Source organism: Coniophora puteana (assembly GCF_000271625.1).
Source record: "Coniophora puteana RWD-64-598 SS2 unplaced genomic scaffold CONPUscaffold_13, whole genome shotgun sequence".
Taxonomy (NCBI): Eukaryota; Fungi; Basidiomycota; class Agaricomycetes; order Boletales; family Coniophoraceae; genus Coniophora; species Coniophora puteana.
Window position 1 is genome coordinate 543574 of NW_006913065.1, and position 22887 is coordinate 566460.

General features: G+C 56.1%; 7 protein-coding genes across 7 annotated transcripts; 4 read left to right on the plus strand and 3 right to left on the minus strand.

The window, feature by feature from the left end:
• Positions 1–83: 83 nt before the first annotated feature.
• On the plus strand, positions 84–6359 carry CONPUDRAFT_110365 (uncharacterized protein). The gene is made up of 6 exons (XM_007774893.1): positions 84–1471; positions 1536–2521; positions 2574–3070; positions 3126–3337; positions 3388–4661; positions 4715–6359. The coding sequence occupies exons 1-6, from the start codon at positions 129–131 to the stop codon at positions 6208–6210; spliced, it is 5808 nt and encodes a 1935-aa protein (XP_007773083.1). The 5' UTR covers positions 84–128; the 3' UTR covers positions 6211–6359.
• Positions 6360–7150: 791 nt separating this feature from the next.
• Positions 7151–9069, minus strand: CONPUDRAFT_84658 (3-deoxy-7-phosphoheptulonate synthase). Its single transcript, XM_007774894.1, has 6 exons — positions 8904–9069; positions 8607–8851; positions 8542–8545; positions 8298–8475; positions 7894–8238; positions 7151–7826 (listed from the first exon to the last, which is right to left on the minus strand). The coding sequence occupies exons 1-6, from the start codon at positions 9006–9008 to the stop codon at positions 7522–7524; spliced, it is 1182 nt and encodes a 393-aa protein (XP_007773084.1). The 5' UTR covers positions 9009–9069; the 3' UTR covers positions 7151–7521.
• Positions 9070–9411: 342 nt separating this feature from the next.
• Positions 9412–10543, plus strand: CONPUDRAFT_139435 (uncharacterized protein; the record flags this gene model as incomplete). The annotated part of the gene is made up of 4 exons (XM_007774895.1): positions 9412–9543; positions 9629–9721; positions 9778–10145; positions 10222–10543. Coding segments are annotated over 4 exons (827 nt in total), but the record flags the coding sequence as incomplete, so codon positions are not given.
• A 9-nt stretch (positions 10544–10552) lies between these two features.
• On the minus strand, positions 10553–13591 carry CONPUDRAFT_157884 (uncharacterized protein; the record flags this gene model as incomplete). Its single annotated transcript, XM_007774896.1, has 9 exons — positions 10553–10818; positions 11467–11591; positions 11749–11899; positions 12695–12794; positions 12872–12971; positions 13103–13146; positions 13224–13297; positions 13367–13398; positions 13479–13591. 9 exons carry the CDS (start codon positions 13589–13591, stop codon positions 10553–10555), a joined length of 1005 nt encoding a protein of 334 aa, XP_007773086.1.
• A 773-nt stretch (positions 13592–14364) lies between these two features.
• On the minus strand, positions 14365–16142 carry CONPUDRAFT_84659 (uncharacterized protein). Its single transcript, XM_007774897.1, has 2 exons — positions 15187–16142; positions 14365–15022 (listed from the first exon to the last, which is right to left on the minus strand). Exons 1-2 carry the CDS (start codon positions 15570–15572, stop codon positions 14494–14496), a joined length of 915 nt encoding a protein of 304 aa, XP_007773087.1. The 5' UTR covers positions 15573–16142; the 3' UTR covers positions 14365–14493.
• Positions 16143–16371: 229 nt separating this feature from the next.
• Positions 16372–18801, plus strand: CONPUDRAFT_130068 (uncharacterized protein; the record flags this gene model as incomplete). Its single annotated transcript, XM_007775096.1, has 8 exons — positions 16372–16416; positions 16603–16676; positions 16743–16774; positions 16887–16985; positions 17070–17124; positions 17174–17325; positions 17407–17427; positions 17488–18801. 8 exons carry the CDS (start codon positions 16372–16374, stop codon positions 18723–18725), a joined length of 1716 nt encoding a protein of 571 aa, XP_007773286.1. The 3' UTR covers positions 18726–18801.
• Positions 18802–18988: 187 nt separating this feature from the next.
• On the plus strand, positions 18989–22752 carry CONPUDRAFT_139438 (uncharacterized protein). The gene is made up of 10 exons (XM_007774898.1): positions 18989–19095; positions 19155–19971; positions 20026–20143; positions 20210–20246; positions 20316–20484; positions 20537–20790; positions 20845–21036; positions 21098–21409; positions 21467–22109; positions 22170–22752. Exons 1-10 carry the CDS (start codon positions 19006–19008, stop codon positions 22367–22369), a joined length of 2832 nt encoding a protein of 943 aa, XP_007773088.1. The 5' UTR covers positions 18989–19005; the 3' UTR covers positions 22370–22752.
• The last annotated feature ends 135 nt before the right edge of the window (positions 22753–22887 follow it).

Genomic DNA, 22887 nt, shown 5'->3' on the forward strand with positions numbered 1-22887 from the left:
AATAAACGCAAAGAGCGCGTCCTTTCCTACGCGTTCAAATGCCCTCTCTTTGGTGTCACTAGGTGCTACTCGCACACCGTTATGCAGCGCTAAAGTCTCTTGAACCAACCTCTATTACGACAGGATTAATGACTTCCATGATAAACTCAGTTTCTATTCCGTCTCACGGACCGCCTCACTCCGCTGCTCTCGACTTCCTCACCAAATCGTCAACTAATCCAGGCAGTTCCCCAGGAGAGTCTGACTTGCTCAAGGCCATTCGAGCTACCCTCTCTAGTTCAGGAAACCAAACGACCAACAACGCATACTACCCTCTCTTTGACGATGCCAACTCTGATTCGTGGGTGGAGGACGAGCTGGCGTGGAATGACCATATCGTCATACTCAGTCGTGGAGGGGTCGTGAAGCGAAAGTGGGACTTTGGTGATGATAATCAGACAATCCGGTACGCATGCATTGCAAAACTCGAGCAGAGCGTCACCAAGCACGAGGGGCACGCACACGGAAGTGCGCACTACACCTCTTCCAATCCCACCTCTCAATCTCAGTCTCGCGGAGACGAAACTGTCCCCAAGGCGCCTCTTTTTGGTCCCTTTGCCACTGTCTCGCCGGAATTGAAGCTCGAAGAACAGCACACACTTGTTCGCGGTGTTTATATATTCCTGCGGAATATTGGGCGCATCTACCTCGAAGATGGTGCCGAATACACCTTTTCCCTCCCCTTCCTTGTTCGCCGTGCCTGGCCTCTCCATCCTCACGGTGTCCTTGTACAACGTACATTTGAACCAAACGAGATCGAGGAGGCAGCCGCGACTGGCGAGCCACTTTTGCCAACAATCTTCTCCATTGCCAACCCACTCGCGGAACCGTCCACTATCGGCATAACCGGAAGCATCGCGGGTGGATACCTTGGCGTGGCGCCTTATCTAGAGGAAGAGCGCAGGGAATTTGCTCAGCCTCTTACATCTGTCCCTGCAAAAGAGGATGTCATTTGGGTATCTTCGCATCTTCCACATGCCGAAGACAGCCTTGTCGTTACGCTCAACAGCGATGAACGTGAACTCACGATCTGGCGGTATGCATACATAAAGCCTAATGCCGTTCCCCTTCCTCAAGATCCTAATCGAGGCATCGAACGCAATAACTCTCGCAAGCAGCGGCTGTCCATGCCAGGGAATCGCCGGCAGTCGTCTGCCATGACAGCCGAAGGCAACCTTGGTCAGCGCCCACGCGCGGCCTCGCAACACGATTCTATCCTCGAGGAAGATACGTATGGTGATCTTAGAGCGGGCCCACATCAACCGGTAGGACGCAAGGCCTCTGTGGCACGCACGGAGCTAAGCTTCACCTTGGATAAGATGGCCCTTGGGCCGCATGCCCAAGACGACGCGCTCACGCTCATCGAGCATTCGCGCATGAAGGCGGCATATTGGATGCAGAGCCTGTGTACGTACAAGGTAGATGGCACACAGTACGTTCCGGCCTTCAGTATGAGGGGAGGCTTATACGAATATATTCTATCTTTTTCCCTTCAGACCGCTTGATTGCTCGCAGATGTCTGTCGCCGCTTTTGATCAGCGTTTTGACGGCGCATCGACCCGGACTTCGGTGTGTGTATGTCCATTCCCGGGGCTGGGGCTGGTGTTCTCGGTCCTGCGCGAAGAGGTCCGATCAACGCTTCGAGCTGAGTACACTATTTCGTTGAGCGTGAATTCGGTGGCATCTGTGCTAGCCACTCGACATAACTCCTGGGATATGTTAGCTATCAACCCTAGTGGACAGACCGTCATCTACACCCATGGACTCAACGTACTGCCAGTAAACCATCGCTTCCCCAAGGCATCAGCAACTCCCGTCGCAATCTTAGCTGGAACCATAGCCTCAATAACCACAGCGAAGGACGTCTGTGTATCCTCTGTAACTCTTGCTGCGGGCGACGGCACAGCTCGCAGAGCATCACTCAATTTTATTCCGAAGGATGAACTGGTTAGAAGGATATTACAAGCCCTTTCCTTCATGCTACCATCGGAAGTCATGTTTAGTCTCCATCACCGCTTCCTTCAATTATGGTCGCAACGGCACTACCGCACGGATTCACGGATGGAGCTTCAAACTCTGTGCAGCTCGCTCGCCAGTGAATTCCGCATCAACTCCGGCTCACCGTCTGCGCCTGGTGTTGACCTTTGGAATAAACTATCGCAATCACCCTCCATTGCTCATTTTCGCGATGACCCCGCTTTATCCAAGCTGAAGATGCCGACTCCACCAAATTCGTTGAACAGCCATTGGGAATTTTCTTCTGCGCCGACTCCAGCGACGCAGTCACTACTGGCGGGTGTCCTTTACGCACTACATATGGTTGCCGAGGACCTACGGATGGATATTCACCAGCATGATACGCTTTGCCATCTTGCACCTCTCATATGCAATTTGGCGCACATCATAAGGCCAGAGTGGGCGGACTACTGGAAGAGACTGTGCCCGACTATACCAACCCATTGGACAGCTCCTCTCACTACTTGTAAGTTTCTAAAGTAATCAGCCTTTTGGATATATGTGCTGACGTCAAACAGCAACTCAGTACTTGGATGACCGCATTCCAGTCGTCGCCCCAGATATGTGCGGGGTGCTATACGGCAGGATAGGTACTCCAGAGAAGTTTCCTGTCTTTTCTCTCCAGGACATCGCGACCTCTTTGGGCGTCAAACCGTCGTACGCCTTTGGGCTGGTTGAAAGTCTCCCGAATCTGCAACATTTAATCGCGACGTTCTCGTCGTTGGCTGAATTGAAGAGCGGATCCACGCAGAAACGCGCTGAAAGAGCCGTAGAGATACTGATCAGTCGGCACGGGTCGGCGCAGCGCGCAGAGAAGTTCCTTAGCCGCCTTCCGCTGGGCGTTGCTGCTCCCCTCAGAGAAGCTGTTCGCACCTGTCAACTTTGTCCTCCTAACAGCTGGGACGCCGACCATTACGAACTCGTTGGTCGTCGTGATCTATCGTACAACATTGGCCAGACCTCCATGCGCCTGGATCGGAACAACAAGCACTTCCCTTCGGCGGAAAATTATGCGGTAAGAAATTTTACTAATTAGTTTTTGCCCTCCATTCACGGTTTACGACGCCCAGAACACGCGTAAGCGTACGACAGTGGGCCAGCTTGTTTCACAAGCTATATCAGCCGGCGTTGGCGAGGTTGATGCAGTCACTGGAGTTGAGCTCGAGAAGGAGGGCTTCACCGACATTCGGTTCGGCCAAGATAGGAGACTCGACGAAGCGGCGCGGATGTTCTGTTCGTCGAGCCCTCCGTCCGTGCGCATTTTTGAGCGCGCCGACCTCAAGTGAGTCATATCTGCAGAACCTCGGAATTTTCTCAACTGACTTCTTGCAGTGAACATGACCAAGCAAAGGAACAACAGATGCAAGTCGTTCGGATTGCGGAGCGGACGCTGGCTTTGCCATATGGCCGTGCAATGTTCACATATGGCTCGGTTCTGAACGTGACTCGTGAAGCTTACTCCATTCCTAAGCTCGACTTTTCGGTCCGAGTACAACCCCTCAACATTATCGCGGTTCCCGAGCCCGGCAAAATTCCTACAGATTGCACCAATTGGGGCGAGTTCCACAACGGTGTCGCAGCAGGCTTGAGAATTTCTCCGAAGGCAAAGGGTGTGGAAAGCTCTTGGATCGCCTTCAACAAGCCTTCCGAGCTCACACCCGAACATGCCGGCTTTTTGTACGCCCTCGGACTTACAGGACACCTCAAGGAGATGCTCACATGGCATACGTTTGGATACCTCACGCCCAAGCACGACTTGACCTCCATTGGTGTACTGCTGGGCCTATCAGCTGCTAATGTTGGGACCGGCAACCGCCATGTCACAAAGCTTCTTGCAGTCCATACTCCTGCACTCTTGCCCACTCAATCTGTGGACCTGAATGTTTCTCTCATGACGCAGGCTGCAGGCTTGGCTGGCGTGGGTCTGCTTTATCTCGGCACCAAAAATCGGCGGATGGCAGAGGTTTGCCTGAACCAGATCAGCAGGCAAGATCTTGTGCAGCCCGATCTGAGCAACGAGCACCGAGAGGCGTACACATATGCGGCCGGCTTGGCGTTCGGTATGACGATGCTGGGGCAGGGTTCATCCGTGCCTGCAGATCTTGCGTTCATGAATCGCCTCCGGACTCTCATTCACGGGGAAGGTGTCCATAGGATGCGACAGTCTCGAGCGCCCTCTTTTGACGTCAACATCACGTCCCCAGCAGCCACTATCGCCTTGGGACTCATGTACCTGAAGACCGAGAGGCGCGACGTAGCCGATATGCTCGCGGTTCCTGATACAGCGCTGGAGCTCAATCGGATACAACCGAGCTTCCAGCTGATGCGAACGCTCGCTCGCTGTCTCATTATGTGGGACGGCATATCGCCGTCTCACGACTGGATTTCTTCTCAGACCCCAGCTACGATTACTCTGTCTATCAAGGAGAGTGTCGCCGAATCCGGGGCCAAAGCAAGTGATGACGCTATGGAGCTTGCGTATTGGAACATTGTGTCTGCGTGCTGTTTCGCCATCGGTCTAAAGTTTGCGGGTACAGCCCGTCATGAAGCATATGCGGTGATTTTGCATTACTTTGACACTGCCAGTCGGTTTGTGTATGCCAACAGTAAGCGGTTCGGTACAAAAATCAACTGCCTCACAATTAATGAGATTTTTTAGGTCCAGCATTTGATCATAAGATCAAGCGAGCGTCGGTCCGAGAGGGGTTGAACCTCATCTCCATTGCTCTTTGCATGGTGATGGCTGGCACCGGCGAGATCTCATGCTTCAGGAGGCTGAGATATGCTTATGGCATGTATCATCAAGCTTTCCGGTATGGTGTGCACGTCGCGACTCACCTGTCCATGGGTCTTCTCTTCTTGGGCGGTGGACGCTATACGCTCGGTACTTCCAACGGAGCAATCGCTTCCATGGTCGTCGCATTTTTCCCTCGGTTCCATCACGTATCCTCGGACAACAAGAGCTACCTCCAGGCGCTAAGGCACCTGTGGGTATTGGCTGTCGAACCGCGCTGCTTGCTTGCCCGAGACGTCAACACTGAAGAGGCCGTGTATCTCCCTCTCAAGGTCACGGGAACCGAAGGGACGTATCAGCTCATATCACCGACTTTGTTGCCAGATCTCGATCGACTGTTTGCCATCAAGGTCGATACACCGAGATACTGGCCGTTTTTGGTCGATGTGGCGCATATTCCTCAGCACCGCAAGAACTTGTTGGAGACGCAAACGCTGTTCGTGAAGCGGCGTACGGCATTCCTGAGCTACACGGAAGACCCCAAGGGGAGCCGGAGTCTGTTCGTTCGCTCCGGCTCCTCTGCTGGAGATGCTGCCACGCTCGACTTTCCTCAAGTGACGGACGTGAAAGCGCATCCGGCGAGCGACCTCACGCACTTCATCTCCTCGTTCTCAAACGACGTGCTCTTCCTGGCGTTCGCCGACTGGTTCTCACGCGAAGATGGGCAGACGCGCGAAGAACGAATATTCCACAACTACTGCCACGCCGCCCTTCTCGATAGCATCCTGCAAGATAAGATCGAGACGCTGCAGTCGCACCTCACGCTCTTCCAGTACCGCATGCAGTCTCCCACACACCGCTTCTTCCACCTCCGACTGCAGGACCTGCGTTTCGCAGCCGACTTTTACAACTGCCGCGTGTTCGATCATCTGTTCAGCGGGAAGGAGGAGAACAACCGCCGTCAGCCGCTGATCAGGGAGACGACCGCGCTCGGTGTCTTGCAGGAGCTTGACGGGCGACTCGAGGCCGCGCGGACCGACCAGCGGTTCATGACCGCCGTGAAGCAGTACGCCCGCGGGGAAGCCATCGCCGTGTGCGCAAAAAGCATCGACGGCTCGCCCGCGGTCGCGGTCGCGAACGAGGACGAGCGCTGGGTGACGCAGACGCTCGCGTGGTACCTGCTGCGCAACGGGGTGCCGGCGTCGTCGCTGCTGGTGATCCTGAAGCAGCTCGCGCAGGACGCGCACGCGCAGTGCGTGGGCGGGCCCGCGCCGAACGGGACCGGGGACGTGAAGTTGCTGGACGACGGGATCCGGGAGGTGCTGCACGGCACGGGCACAAAGATGACGACGACGTTCGGCGCGGGCTGGTCTGTGACTTCGCTCGAGGACGTGATCGAGGCTTGGCAAGGACTCTCATAGGCGGATTGCGCATTTATTTTTCTGTGGCTCTTGCTGTAGACGGAGAGCAGAGCACCGTTTTCTCCTTTCTCCTGTATCATTCGCTGCATTACACGCCATGCAATATTAGCATAAACCCTCGGGCGAAGTACCGCTGGCTCGTCACGAACGTTTACCATGATGCACCGACGCTCGCAGCGACTGTATTGGCTATCAATGAAATATCTCCATACCGCTGGCTCGCGAACGCACCCCCTCGAAAGTTCGAGCGCATTGAACCGAGGAGGTAGTATCTCGTTTGTGCACACACAAAAGCGCCGCGATTGGCGCCTTCGAGCATGGCCGCTGCGCTGGAGTCATGAGCCCATATTTATCCACAAGTGTGTCGCGCCTTTATTCGAATTCGGCGCCACAATGTATACAATGTAGACGCAGATGGCACTTTGTTCACATAAACGCGCGATGTGCCCTGGGAGATTTTTCCTCGAGCGCCAGCTTCGAAAGAACAAAATAAAAGCGGTCGTATGCAATGTAGAATTCCCCGAGCTATGCACCCGAGTATCGAATCCGAATCCGAGTCTGAGCTCCAAGGCACGCCCAATGCTATTTACTATTTCGCTGTTGCTATTTATGTTACAGTGCAAGTTCCAAAGTTGTCTTCTGATTCACTTCAGGAGTTCCTTGCACTCTATCTTCCGAAGAAAGCTTCGAGTTCCTCGGGAAACCTTCGCCAAGGCTGCTGCATGTGTCTGATATATGTGGAGACTCCAAAGATAGATTGCGCCCTTTCAAGTCGCTGGTCGCAGTAGGCTTTCGCAACCCCTTTTCTCTCGCTGAGTGCATGCATCGGTGAACCTTGGAGCTAATAGCTTCGCGAGCGATATGCTCCAGGCCAAGTTTAGCTGCTCGCTTGCAGAGAAAGCCAGGAGTCATTCACAAAGCTCTTCACACAAATATCGATGAGTTCGAAGACAGCTCCGAATTTATTGTATGTGGTACTAGCGACAAATGGGAGATGTGTATGGTGTTGACATATGCGTGGTTGGGATTGCAATAAATGAAAAAATGAGAGAATAAAAAAATAAAGAGAAAGGAAAAACGAGATTTAAGAATATCTAGAGTCGCTAATTCTACAGAGTGGTATGGCCTGACAGCAGAGCCAGATGCACGGAATAATAGTAGAGAGGGAGGGAGAGGGAGAGATAGAAGATGTACACAGATCCTGCAGTGTCCGTGATGCGCGTGCATGAAGAATTAGGACAATGAAGAATCGACCCGGGAACGAACCCCCACCGCGCGCCCGGCCCCAAACGACCGGGAGCCTGGAGAGGCTTATGCGCGCTGGAAGCCGGCGGGCTTCTTGAGGGCCTGCTCCATGAGCGTGTTGCGGCGCTCAGCGACAGCGTCGTTGAGGCGGTCGAGCATGCCGATAGTGGTCTCCCAGTCGACACAGGCATCGGTGATCGAGACACCGTACTTGAGAGCTGAGGGGCCCTCGGCGGGCACGTCCTGGCGGCCCTCGTTGTGGTTCGACTCGATCATGACACCGGTGATGCTGCGGTCGCCCGCGGCGAGCTGGCTGCAGATGTCGTCGACGACCTTGGGCTGGTTGTTGTGGTTCTTCTGCGAGTTACCGTCTGCGGAAAAGAGTTGAATGCGGTTAGCTAAAGGCTCCGGTGACCGCAGGGGGTAAGAGAGACTCACGGCTGCAGTCGACCATGACGCTCGCGTGGTGGTGCGGGCGGGCCTTCTCGATGGCGGAAGCGGCCGCGACGACGTGCTCAGAGGCGAAGTTGGGGCCCTTGGAGCCGCCGCGGAGGATGACGTGTACGTCCTGGTTGCCGCGGGTCTTGACGATCGCGGCGAGACCCTGCTCGGTGACACCCATGAAGGCGTGCGGGTTGGAGGACGAGCGCATAGCGTCGATGGCAACGCCGACGCTGCCGTCCGTGCCGTTCTTGAAGCCGATGGGGAAGGAGACACCGGATGCGAGCTCACGGTGGAGCTGGGACTCGGTGGTACGAGCACCGATGGCACCCCAGGAGATGACTGGAAGGCGAGGCACGAGTCAGGGACGGGGTTAAATGAAATGATCGACAGAAGCTTACGATCGGCAATGTACTGAGGCGAGATGGTATCGAGGAGCTCAGAGCCGACGGGAACACCGAGATCGGTGAGGTCGCAAAGGAGCTGACGGGCGATGCGGATACCCTTGTTGATGTTGAAGGAACCATCAATGTCGGGGTCGTTGATGAGGCCCTTCCAGCCAACGGTGGTCCGGGGTTTCTGTTAATAGGAGCAGGTTGAATTGCCGCTCTACAAGGAACTGATAGTTGATATCAGAACACTTACTTCGCTGTAAGAGAAGAGATGATTAGGACACAGCTTGTTGAGTGAAGATGAGTGAAAGAACGCACAAGTAGGCCCTCATGATGATGAGAAGGTTGTTCCAGTTGGGCATCTTGGCCTTGAGGAGCTTGGCGTACTCGACAGCCTGCTCGGGAGAGTGGATAGAGCAGGGGCCGACGATGACGATGACACGGTCATCCTGGCCTGCGAGAACGCGTGCCGAGTTGTAGCGGGCAGAGGCGATGGTGAGCTGGGAGGCCTCGGTGGGGGTGATCTCGTGGCGGAGGAGAGCGGGCTGGATCAGGGGGTCGTACTAGAAAAGGAAATGTAAGCATCTCGGGGTCGTACTGGGTCGAGTCACGTACACCAATGACACGCCTGTCCTGGATGTACTTTTGCATGAGCTTGTCATCGTCGGTGTCGGGGACGGGGGTGACGTTGTAGGGGGAGAGGGAGCTGGCAGCAGACATTGTACAGGAGATAGAGTGGTACAGAGAGTAGAAGAGGTGTGTTTGTAGGAGAGGTGTGAGGAGGAGAGGTTGGTAGTGAGGAAGGAAAGGCAGATGGAGGTGATCTTATATAAGAATTTTTTAGTGGAGAGGAGGAGATGATTCAGATTCAGAGTCTGGCTGTGGGACGAACCGAAATCAGTTACGGTCTACTTGCCCTTCTTTCCCCGTTTTGGATATCCGTCACACAATCCCAACTAGGCATCCCGGCCCAATTCCCTAATTTCCAATATGGCCCATGTCACACTCGACCTCTGCCCCGTCTCGGCTTTCTGTGTCAAGTCCAAATCCACACACCAGACAGAACTCCAATTCAACAATCAATCTATTCCGAAAGACCGCAAGATTTTCGTCAATGTTGCCTGGGACAAGAACGTTCCCCCGCCCCCAGACGCATCCCACGACGCCCTCCAGCGCGCAATACAGGGCCACAATGCAGACCAGGATTGGTTTGTGCCCGTAGTCGTATCAGATCCCCACGAGGACAAGGACAAAGGTTAGTGTACCTCGCCTCTCCTCACTCCGATGTGAATGGACATCACTCATCTTGGTCTGTTCCTCCTCGCGACCCCATCGCACAGCTGGACAGCCCTCGCTCGTCTTTGACGCCGTCTTCAACTCTTCCCTAAAGTCCCGCTCCCTCAAGGACCCTCAATTCAAGACCTTCCTCATCGGTTCGTCCACTCCAGCTCTTGTCTCCATACACTCGTCTAATAATGGCCTATCCCAGAGCTTGCATTCCAGCGCATCGAAGCACAGACTGGGCTCCAGCTATCTCGCCAAATTAGCACTCCCAATATCGCCTCCAAGGGGAAACCCCTCGCCCGTCAGATCCAAGTCCCTGCTGCCCTCTTCCCGCCCGGGCACCCCAACCACCGCAAAGAGAACGATCTAATCCAGGAAGTCACCGTCCCACCCGTCGTCAGGTCCACCGCCAGCCAATCGCTCAAGAGTGCGCTAAAGAAACCCGCTAGCACACCGGCCTCGGACGCTAGCTCTAATGTGAACGCTACGGGTAGCGCCTCGCTCCAGACACCATCCTTCACTTGGTCCCCCTCGGGCAACCAAATACGCATCGCCATATCTGTGCCTCGTTTGGTGAGTAGTAATGTATCGTTATTAGTCTATTATTCATCCACAATTCCATCGACGTGCTATGCATGCGCTAAAATAGACGCGCGCCCTTGTGGCTAGCGCGACCCTCGATCTCGAGCCGCGCCGCATCCTGCTCCACATCCCCGAAACGTATGCGCTCGATCTCAACCTCGACGCGCCCGACGCGACACTGGGCAATCAGCCATCCTCCGCCGAGAGCGCGCTGAGCCTCAAACGTGCGCGCGACTTCGCCGTGGACACTGCCAAGGCCGAATGGCGTATTGCTGATAAGGCTCTCGTCATTTACGCCTAGCCTTAGCCTTAGGCTCTTTGAAAATTAGCATCCCCCCTGTCTAGCTCGTTCTTGTCCTAGCGTTAAGATAATACAGAGAAAGTTTGGCCCCATCACTCTACTCAGGTCCACCGGTGCACCGCCGGCACCGAATCCGTCTCTCTCGCATCAGACCAAAGTTACTTAGCGCGCCCTGCAACGACTGCCGTTTCCCCCTGTTCCATGTGTGCACGATGTGCGTGCGTGCGTGTATGGGCACGCCAATCGCATCGTCGTACCGTATCGCAGTGCATCTTCGCATGGCAGATCGGCCAATGGAGGCGACACGATAGGACGGCGCACGGTCTGCGTCTGTTGCGGGGGGCCCCTGGAACACTCTGGCATCTGTCTCTGGCATCAGCGTGTCACAGAGATAGACGATAGAGTCGCGCAAACGCGGTATGTTGGATGGACGCTACAAATTCGGGCGTGTTACCCCTTTTGTGTGCGCGCGTTTTCTTTTTCGCAAGGGTTCGTATTTGCTTGCAGTAAGGGCGCGGCGCGTCGGTGAGCCCGGTTGTATACAGCATTGTCATACTCCGGGTGCATGGGTCTCTTGATGTTGGCGTTACAGTGATATTAACTAGTTGCGAGTGCGGGCACCGCCGCGGGTGAGCGTCGGAGGTCACGATGCGAAACGAGATTAAAATTATGACGGAGGACTGGCCTATACTGGACGACATAGCCGCCGATCAGCCTGCTGGTTGTTTCATCGAGTGAATGCATAGAGTAGTCTCCGAGAGTCAATATGCAATATGCAATAGGACACTTGCCCCGATCGACAGCTTGGGTGTCCCACGTGCGATCGCAGATTCGCAGTACTTCCTTGGCCTGGCCAATTGCGACGGGGGTTCAGGCTGACCCGGTCGTCGTCAACGTTCGCGGGCGTTTTAGACATGTTCGATGGGGCTCGACGTCGTGGCTTGTGCGTGCGCTGTTTGCGTTCGGGCTGTCCGCTTAATGCGGAAGCATATTGGACCGCCGGCTACTCACCTTGGCGCGCCGCAGCGAACTCATCAGCGATGCGGCTCTCCGAGTCCGCGCCACCCTGTGCACGGCATAGGCACTCGTTAACGTCGTTCCTGACGCCCCGAGCTTCTCGGTACGGCTGCATGTGACTGTTTCGAGTGTCAGTCGACATGCATATGCGCGGTCACGGTATGGGCGCTTATGTGTTGTGGCGACGCGCATTGTTGCTGTCGGGTGGCCCATGCATATGCATAGCAAATCGCCTGCGGGCAGGGGCCCAGACGTGCGGCGCGTTGTCGTCCTCACTTCAACGGCTTCAACTTCAGCCTGGGCTGCGTCAGGCGGATCTCACGCCGTGCCGCCCGCCTCAGCTTTGGATGGCGGGGCAAATAGGTGTCGTCATTGTCGTCGTCGTTTTGATGCCCCGACGAGCACCTGCAGTACTTGGTGCCGTCGCCTGTGCCCGTAGATGAGCACATCGTGTGCGGTCTTAGTCGACGATACATTGTTTGTTTGGACAGGCACGTCCGCCGTCGATCCCTTCGCTTCGCGCTCGCTTTGTCGTATTCACCGGCGCCTCGACGCTGCATGTTGTTCGCCGCCACTGGTACCTCCGAGCGTCGACGTACGCCTTGAATCACCAGTGCACACTCAGACGCGACTGCTGTGCGCCCACTCTCTGACCCCGCAAGCGACTCGGCTGGGGACGTGCGAGCCGCCCATCCGCTCGCCAGGGCCACATACAACGCGTCCGGACGCATTCGGCCTTGGGATCTGGCCCGCATCCGAATCTGCGTCATGGTTCGTGCCCACAGGCTCGGTGCGGTACTCAGTACTCATCTTTGATCCCCTTGACAGGACATGATCGACGCGCGGATTGCCATACAACGTAATGCATTATGCCGCAGTGGGGCTGGATACGGGCACAGGCAGCGGACGAAAGGGGTATTAATGTGCGCGAAGCGAGCACCAGAAGCCCGGGGCGCTGTCAAGGTACGGAACGTCCGAATTTCATTGCGTCGGCGAAGCTACCTTTGGAGGCTGGCTTCGGTTTTGATCTGCTTATCGAGATTCCGAGGTGCTTCTTGGGTGGGCTGATCAGACGGTTTTCTACCCCGATAGCTGGTCTTCCAGGGAGCCGAGCTCTGTGGCGTCGTCAAGGCAGGTGGCATGGTATGGAGCCGTGTTTGCGTGCAAGTATGGACCTCTGATAAGCAGCGCAGTAAGAGGCCATAGGCCCGGTGGAACGTACCCTGAGAGGCCGTTTTGAGGCGCGTCATTCCCTCGAGCTGCCCTTTCTCGAGCTCAGCGGCGCGTTCGTGGGCTGCGGCCTGCCTCTCTGCTACCAGTATCTGTTGGAAAAATATGTAAGTCTCCGACCGCCCGTATAGTGAATTCAAAAAAAACACGTGGCTGGAAGCCCGCGTACCAGCAGCGCATTCTGCTTCTCACTGATGTCGACGAGAATTCTGCGGACGTCGTCTTCCAGAATTGCATATTGCGTCAGGAACGCGTCGTATATCGCTTCTCTGTAAATGAAAGAAGAACAAGAAAAAAAAAAGATCAAGTTGGGTTGCCGCAAGCGTGAAATCTCCGATTCTGGATTTTCGGGGATGCGATAGACGTGGACAGCCGTGAATTTGATTTTCCTCGGACGTACATTTCTTTGAGAACATTGTCACGCTCCTGCCTCTTTTTGTCGAGCTGGGCGCCGGCGTGCAGCGTTCGAACAAAGTAAAGTTCGATGACTATATGCGCGGCTTTGCAAGGGGTATACGTACGTATTTGTCGACTTCTTTTTGCAGCGCCTGCTGCAGGCGCGCCTCCTTTTCCTTCATGTGCTTTTGCCAGGTCGCTATGATTACGATGATCGCAAGACGATTTAGAGACGAGGGCAAAGTTATCGGCTCAGTTGAATGGTTACCTCTGAACTCCTCGGCGGCTGCCTGTGCCATGCTGGGTGTATGCGCGTCAATTTTGCCTTGCGCGTCGCCGAAGGCCACGGATCGCTGCTGCATGGTGATGATGCTACGTACTCTGAATCGGCGTTGTCTGGGTCCTCGCCCGTGGGCTGCGACGATGCGAATAGGCTGGCGACGTCATCGTCCACGGATTGCGTTCGTTTGGTGTTTCTTCGAGTTGCGGGCATGATGGATGAGTGGGAGGAAAGTAAAGATGTGACGCGCTGCGACGCGTTTTCTCCGGGTCACGAGACGCCACCATCTCTTCTGCCGTCACGGGGTCTTGGACCCATAACATGTTACTCCTGGTAATGTCACACTGCGAAGAACAAGTTCATGTTCCATTGGCTTTTGCCTTTCAGACATACAATTGGCTAGCGATAAAGCCAACGATAAACTTTTTCACAATGATGTGCTCTAAAAGCGTCCCAGCAGCAGCCACAGCAAGTACTAGTCGAGTGAATTCCTCCCGCGGACGTCACCCAGCTCAGGTGGACGAGACCAGGCCAGGATTCGAAGACGGCGCTGATTGGTATTGAGCTTTCTTCTACCGCGACTCCGCATGGGACTCGGTGTGGGTATTTTCGCACTGTGCCAGAGGTTCGAGCCCGAGGCGTCACAGAAGCGTGTTGTGCGTCTTTGCATCTGATAAGATGCGACCCCCGTTTTTTTAATATTACATGCTTCGTTCCCCAGGAGCGTGACTGGGCCCGGACGTGTATACTGTAAAGCATGATAAGGACGTATACAGCAAGTCGTGCATTAGCCGAGGGGGTGCACGGATTTCTCTTTGGCTTTCTTCCCAGGTGCTTGGGCGGGCCTTCCGAGGACGTCGCTCGAAGCGGACGTAGGTGCTTGTCAGGCGTCAGGCAAGGAAACCACGGTTGTCGGGAGCGAGTGTTCGCAAGCTGCAATTTGCCAATCGCACTACGGGGCAGGTAGCCAAGTAGGGAAAGGAGGGGTGGATGATGGGTTCATTCGCGAGCTAGTTTCTTCTGCTTAAGGCAGCACCTCGACGTGTGGGACCAGAGCAAGATTGATTGCAATGCAGCTGATAGGTAATAGCGTCCTCACGGGCATCAGACGCTTTCTACTCCTTGGGGAGCAGATGGAACCGCGAAACGACGAGCACCTTCCTCGAGAAATCCTCCGGCGTTTCGCCGTCTGACAGCACAGGCGCGCGCGTGAGCGCCGCTCCCTCTTCGAGCTCGGCACTCTGCCACGGCATCCAGGCCATGATCTCGCTCTCTTCCTGCAGATGCTCCGCCGCTCCAACGACCGCGGAGGAGGAGGGAGAGAAGGGAAGCAAGACGAGGTAGGTCTGTCCGTCCGCCAGCTCGCCCACGTTGAACTTTAGCTTGGGGCGGCCCACGAGGACACACAGCGCGAGGCCGCACCGCGGCGCTGACGACGACGCTGGATGCGCCCGGGGGGCCCTGGCGCCGGGTTTGTCCTGCGAGCGAAGGATATGCAGGACTTTGAGGACTTTGAATCGGACGTCGGGTGAGAGGCGCGCTGTGGACCCGGACTCGAGCTTCTGCTCCATCTGGCGGCGCCAGAGGGTGTAGTTTGTCTGTGTTCCTGATATAACGTGCTGCGCGCGTTCGGCTAGGCCTCCTCTTGAGAAAGAGAGGATAAAGTGAACCCCAGAACAAAATGGTTATCCCGGAAGGGTGGCATGCAAACGTGCGTGAATACGGCGTGATTTTGTCGTAAGATTGTGTAAGAGAGCATATATGCTTTATCAGTCACTCGAATCATCCAAAGATAACAACTAGCGTACCTTATGAACTTGGGCTCCTTGCCGCCTTTGGAGCGCTTGTCTGGGCTGACCATCACCCCGCGCTGCAGCTCGCGGTCGGCGCTGGACATGAAGCTGTGTCCGTGCTGCTGGAGGAAGAGCGAGAGCACCTCCGCGGCGCCGCCGTCCTTGGTCGGGTCCGTGATCTGCGCGACGCGCGTCGACATGATCGTCTTCATGTTGCGCGGCGGCGACGCTGGCGCGGCTCCGGGCATGGCGGGAGGGTGGAGCTGCTTCATTGCGACCTCGGGTTTGGTGCTAGGCGCTACGGGCATGGGGGGCGGCGCGCGGCGCATGACGGAGACGGGCTTGTCTAGTGCGGGTTCAGTCTGTGGGTCTTGGCGGTGGGGGAGGTGGAAGGCGTGCATTGGGTTTAGAGGCTTCTGCGGTTTCGATGAGGACGAGGACGATTTGGGCTTCTCTCGCAGAGGCTTTGGATGAGCAAAAACTGGGTGTTTAAGCTGCCTCTGACCTCTGGATGGCGAGGAGGGGCGCTCAGGGGCTGGCTGAACAGCTGGAAAGCCATCTGTTGTTGGGGTTACCGGGCGGCTCTGCTTGGAACGTGATGTAGGCTTGGATCGCGAGCTTGCTTCTCCCTGATTCAGGCGTGGCGAGTTGCCTGCATTGTCGAACGCCGAATTGAATATTGGGCTCTCTACCTTGGAACGGGACTGTGGCTTGTGCGAAGGTCGCTGCACCGAGTTCGGCTTCGACGACGAAGCTTCAAATGCGGAGGTGAACCGCGGGGAAATCTGTGGCTTATATGCTGGCTTCGACTTTGGCTTTTCGAATCCCTCTGGAAGAGCTTTGCTTGTGCGAGCCTTCTTGGCGGGAGGTGGGGCCTGTACTAGAGTTGCGGTACGTCCTGAACAAGAGGTTGAGTGCGTTGGTCACTGACCTCGGTCGTTGCGTTTGTTTGAGCATTCTGGTTGCTTGGCATCTGCCTGTGTTTCCAAGCAAGATGAGCAAAGGTGGTGAGTGGGAGACGGCTTGTTCGAGTCGTCGTCGAGGTCAGCGTCGAGGAGCGCGTTTTCTACACGCGTAAAGTGTACGCGCGTTGCCGCCGGCAAGTTCCCGAATTTGACCTCCGCGAACCCTGCATTATCTCTACTACCTCCGACCCAGGGGCAATCTCTCGTCCACTGACCCATTATCTTCACTTGCAACATGTCTGCTGAACTTACAGACGCGCAGAAACGCGAAATCGGTCAGGTAAGCATCCGCTGCTATCGTCGTCGACCCCAGGCACATCAGACACTTGTCAACGCTTGACTCCGAGCCGGAGCGCTCAAGCGCCCATGAACGGCGGGCGGTGTGGCGGCCTGATCGCCCCGCACTCGCAACAATGATCGAGCAATCCCAGGCTCACCAGATTTGTATCACACTCGCCACATCTAGCACTTTGTCTTTGGATTCCACGGCCACCAAGTGAGCGACGATGTCCGAAAACTTATCCAAGAGTACTACGTCGGGTGCGTTGTTTCATCTGTCGATCTATCTTGGACTTCACACTCAACGTCATCCCTGTGGACGCGCAGGAGCATCATCCTGATGAAGCGGAATGTACAAAGTTCGTCGTGCGACCCACTGTGACGCTCCCTAGATCTCAGTCACGCTTTCTTGCATTTCGACCGACATCGTCACGGTGGATGAATCGGAATTCCGAAACCACGCAACATCAGGCATCAAGCAGGTGCATGCGCTCGTCCAGGACCTGCAGCGGCTCGCCAAGGATGCGGGGCACGAGCGTCCGCTCATGATCGGCATCGACCAGGAGTGTGGTACGTCGTTTGGCCATCGCATCTTTGCGTTCCGTGTTGCTCGGATCTCGCTCATGTTTTTATTGTATTTTTTGTTAAATGTAGGACTCGTCTCTGCGTTCAGCTCGACGGCGCAAAAGAGCGAAGCTGGCACCCAGTTGTACGCATTTAATGGCACATAATCGGCCACTGCTGAACGCATGATGCAGCCCAGGTGCCATGGCCATCGCGGCGACGGGCGACCCGAACTTGGCTGGAGAGTGCGCAAAGGCCACCGGGCTAGAGATGAAGGCTGCTGGCATAAACTGGGCCTACAGCCCCGTCGCAGACGTCAACTCAGATCCGCGCAACCCGGTCATCGGTGGGTAAAACCGTGATGATAGGAGGATTGGGAGAGCTGCTGGCTCACTTGTGATCTTTGTTCTGTTATCTCTTGCTGCAGGAGTCCGATCGTTTGGTGATGGTATGTCGTGTTATTGCGGGCCCACCACCAGCAAGAATCTAACCGTGGTATCTAATTTAGATGCGAAGCAGGTCGGAGAATACGTCGCCAAGGTGTCGCAAGGGCTGGCTGATGCAGGAATAGCACCGTCGCCCAAACACTTCCCTGGCCACGGAGACACCCATGTTGACTCTCATCTCGCTCTGCCTGTCATCGACAAATCCAAAGATGCGATCCTCGCCACCGAGCTCGTCCCTTTCATCCAGGCTATTCAACAAAATGTAGCGACGATTATGACAGGGCACATGGCCCTCCCAAAGCTCACTGGCTCAGACAAGCTCCCCTGCTCGCTATCGCGGGCAATTACTACCGATTTATTGCGCGGTGAGCTCAAGTTCGATGGCGTGATCGTGACGGATTGCCTCGAGATGGACGCGGTCGTGCAAGAATACGGTTCGGAAGGCGGCGCAGTGATGAGTCTGCAGGCCGGCGCGGATATCGTGATGATCTGCCATACCATGGAGCGCCATGAAGGGTCTGTCAGGAAGACGTACGAGGCCGTCTCGAATGGTACATTATCGATGGACGAGCTCGTGGCCAGCGGACGAAGGATCGCGAAGCTCAAGGATGAATTTGCTGGAACCTGGAACGATGTATTGGACCGCTCGATTAGTGATGCAGAGATCGCCCAGCTGGCCAAGAAGAATGCGCGGCTAAGCGCAGAGGCTTATGCGCGCTCGACAGCGCTTGTGCAGGGGTCGGTGCCTCATATCGACGCGGATAAGACAGTGCTTGTGCTCTTCCCTGAGACGGAGAGTCTGAACAAGGCGGTCGACGATGCGGAGGGCGTGCTCAGGACCAAGGAAGGGCAGGTGCGCAACACGGCTGGGCCGCACTACGTCGCGTTCGCAGATTCTGTCAAGCGGCGTCGACCAAACTCGAAGTGGATCGTCTACTCGCCCCTGAGCAAGACGGGAGGCGAGATCGGAGCGGAGGTAGTCGGCGAGTTGAAGGGTGGAGGGCTCGGTGCGGTGATATTCGTGACACGGAATGCTGATCAGAGCGGGTGGCAGCTCGAGTATCTCCGGCGGGTGCAAGAAGTTGCGAGCGCTGCCAGCGACGGTGCGGCGACTCCGATCGTGATGCTGGCGAGCTGTGGGCCGTATGAGGTGATAGGGGGAAGCGAGAGGGTGGACGGGTGCAGTGCGTGCGTAGCGAGTTTCGAGTACACGCCGGCCGCGCTGGAGGCAGCCTGCGCGGTGATTTTGAGGGAACGTAGGGCGGTTGGCAGGGTGCCTGTACGCGGAGGAGGAGCATAGCGCTAGCTGCCAGTGAAAGATTATTAGTGATTGTAAATAAATGAGTTGTTAGATGTTGCTCGGTGTCGGGCGGGACGGGGTAGTGTGTAGAAATTATAAGCAAAGTTGTAGTCGATTAGGAAGAGGCGAAAATTCGGAAGCACAGCCTTGTTGACTTCGCTGTGGCTGGACGACAAACTCCTTCCTCCTCTGCCATACAGATCCTTCTTCCCCTCCTCCTCCTCCTCCTCCCCTTCCTCTCCATCGCCGGCGCTGTCCTCTTCACGCACATTTCGACACCATGAATCGTCTCAAGCTCTTTGGCCGCGACAAACCCAAGCTTACCAAGGTCGTCTCAGGCACAGACGCGCCAGGCGTTGGCATCGACGAGGTATGTCCAGTTCCCTATCCAACATCTCCCAACAGTCCTCCCACCTAGCCATCGCACAGGACATGTCCAATCTCCCACCACCCATATTCGCCCCAAATCCACACCATTATGGCGAGGAGACTCTCTCTGGCCGTGCCTCTTCGGACTCCTACTGGGAACCCGCATCCCAAGCATATGATGATCCCTACGCTATGCCCGGCAACGGCGCCTACGCACCGCCCATATCTTCCTCCCAGCCCCCATCATCCCAGAACTCTTTCTCTTCTGTACCACTAGGTCCCACCTCTGCCGCCTCTTCCCCCGCCTCCGCTCCAGCTGCACCTCAGGTCCAGGGCCCAGGAACAGCTCCGACACCTCCCCCCGCCGCAGTGACAGCCGTCGCTGCAGTCGCCATGGCACGCTCCCCGTCCCCGTTCAGCAATCTCTCCAACAACACCTCCGTCACGCCCTCCCAGCGCACAGCCCGCCCCGATCGCAGCGACAGCGCCGCCACGCACCCAAACGCGCGCAAACGCTCACCGCCCTCTGCCTCGGGTCCCGCTGCGCTCGGCATCCTCAAGGCCCTCGACCCGCACCACCAAGAGGCACACGGCGGGCACATTCAGCATCAGCACTCGGTCGGCGATCTGTCCGAGGACTCGCATCACACTGTGCCTGTGCATGCGCCGACGCATGGCCAGACGCCGTCGGTGGAGCTTATTGGCTCCAAGGATCGCAAGGAGCGCAAAGGGTGGCTGGATGGGATGCTGCGGGATCGCGATAGGGACAGAGATAGAGACAGAGATCGGGAGAGAGTGAGAGAGGGCGGGAAGGGCAATGCGTCGGTGAGAGAGCGCAGAGAGGAGGATCAGTCGCATGAGATTACGCGCATGATAGGTGCGTGTGCTGGTGCTGCAGCGAGTTGTGGAAGCTGATGCAGAGGCGGACCAGGATATTTAACTGCGACTGCGTCGGAGGACTGGTCGCTCGTGCTCGAGGTGTGCGAGCGTGCGTCAGCGAACGAGACGAATGCCAAGGAGGCGGTCAAGGCGCTCCGACGAGAGTTCAAGTAGGTCCACGGGCTCGCCTCATGGAATCCCGGCTTCCTTCTGACGCGGAAATCCGCAATGCTTAGATATGCCGAGCCGTCTGCACAACTTTCGGCCGCACGCGTATGTGCCCTTCTTTTTATTGCTGCTTGCTCGCTTCCTGCCGCGTTTTAACTCGATTCTACTGAATAGCTGTGGGCGATTATGCTTCGAAACGCGTCTGAAACGCTTCTCAGTCAAATCTCGTCACGCAAGTTTATTGAAACGCTGGAGGATGTGTTGACGTCAACACGTACCTCCCCCGTCGTCCGCGAACGGCTGATGGAGGTTCTGGCCGCCGCAGCGTATATCTTTTCTTCTCGTGCGTTTGCTGTTTGAAGTTGATATCAAGTTATTGAACAAGTCATTTACAGGAAGTCACAATGTCTCCAAGGAACGGGATAAAGATGGTTTCCGTCAGTTGTGGGCGAGGCTCAAGCCTGCCGACAAACCCGACGGAGGCATCCCTTTCGACAACGAAGATGTCATGTTCAGCCCACCTATGATGAACGCACCATCACAACAATGGCAGTATTCGCAGGATTCATTGCCGTCCTCAGTCCCTGATCATCAGCATCATCAACACCAAGGGACGCCACCCTCTACCGCACCTCTGTCGCGTTCACCTGTAAGTCCATGTGATAAGGCGATCGAGCCTAGACTGAGCACTACAAATTGCCAGACGATGCCCATACAATCGCCACCACGCAAAAAATCGCCACGTGGATCTCGGAGCCAGAACCATATTATACCACCAGATGAAGACATCCGGCGGCTGTTCCAGGAGTGCAAGATTGCGCGTGGCAACGCAAATCTGCTCGCGAGCAACCTGCTGAATGCCCTCCCAGAGGACATCGAGCTACCAATCAATCGGGTAAATAACCTTATTTTGGGTCAGGATCGTGTTAAGAGGCTAATTGACCGTTGATCCGCAGGAATTCTACCAAAAGTGCCGTCTCTCGCAGGAGCTCATCTATACCCAGATCCCGTGGGCTTCTGCGGGTGCCGAGCGGTCGCGCGCCGAGGCGCTGAATGGGCGGAGCCGCTCGGGGCAGAACGGCGTGAATGCGGGGTCTGACGGGGGCCAGCAGGCTGATATGACTATTGAGGAGCGGCTGTTGGAGGAGTTGTTGGCGGCGAACAGCGCGTTGTTGGAGGTGTTGAGGATGTATGATGATTATGCGCGGCTTGTGTCGGAGAGGCATGTGGAGGAGAGGAGCAAGCGAGAGGTGAGGCATGATCCTAGGGTATGTGTTACATTGTTGGGTTTGTGTATTTTGCATGAAGCTTATGGGACGGTGTAGCAGCAGCAGCCGGCGAACGGCGAGCATTCTGCTCAGGATGATGCCAGACCATCGCACGTGCCACCTCCGGTACCACCACGCACGCCGTCACCATCCCCGCCGGGCTCGCCCTCGCCGCGACAAGCGTATGGGCTGCCAGCGGTGCACCCGAACGCGGCGCACCCGTTGCCGATGCCGCCGAATGTACCGAACGTGGCGTCGCCGATGCCGCATCACCCGCCGGTGCACTACCCGGTGTCGCCGCCGACGCAGACGACGACGCCGACGATGCTCGCGCCGCCGATGCAGGCGCACCCGATTGGGCCGCGGTCGCCGATGCAGCAGCAGCAGCTGGCGCATTCGCGCTCGCCGTCGCTTGAGAAGGTGCTGGCTGTTACGAGGCCGGTGCGGTCGGAGAGCTTGGATAATGGGGTGATGATGCAAAAGAGCCCGCCGATGCTGCAGCAGACGTATGTGCCGGCGTATGTATCAGGGGCGGGGGCAGGAGCGCATCCATCGGTGTTGCAGCCGGGGTATTACGATGTGCCGGAGGCGATGGAGCGGTTGAGGGTGAATGGGGAGGAGGGCGAGGTGGGGTACGATATGCCGTATCGGCCGAGCGAGAAGGCGTTGGGGAAGCGGAGGGTTGTCGAGGATCCGGAAGGTGAGTTGACCTTTTTCTTCTTCTTATGTTTGGTTTAATGGTGTACTGATGATTCGTCAGACTATGCAACGAACAACGACCCATATTCGAACGGCAGAGACGCGTACAACAGACGGGAGTCGTTCTCGGATTCAGACTCGGACAATGTGGGGCTTGTGCCGCGAGCAAAGCCGCATTTTGTGTACGATGCGGCTGCGGAGCGGACGGCACAGCGACTACGGAATGGGCGGGTGAGCATGCTCGTCAACGGCGTGCACTGATCCCTCGCTTGGTTGCTTGTATATAGTCGCACATCTACACGCCCTTTCTATGCTCGGTGCGGTCTCTTGGTCGGCGCGTTAAACCGAGAGCTGCGATTGTTGTACCATACTGTTGATGTTTTCCAGGTTGCTCACTAGTCGGTCCCCACGTTTCGTGTTGTCTCACATCGTCCTATTACATACTGTCATTCATATCCTAGTAGTATTTATTACGCATTAACGCATGATGCATGGGGATTTTGTTGACTTGAAAATTGAGGACAAATAATGTGCCAGAAGAGGAATGGACAAGGTTGAGTTGGCTGGACACAAGCACCCACTGCTTCAACACCGCTCTTCCGACTCACCACCACCACCGACACTTTCTTTTCCTCCTCTCCTCTAACCTCCCCTTTTCTTTCGTCTATTCAGGCATGGCTTCCAGCAAGGACGACTCCGACCTCTACGGCGGTGAGTGTTTAGATATTAACACATTCTAATCCCACTCATTGTCTCCAAACTGACAGATCTTTACGGCG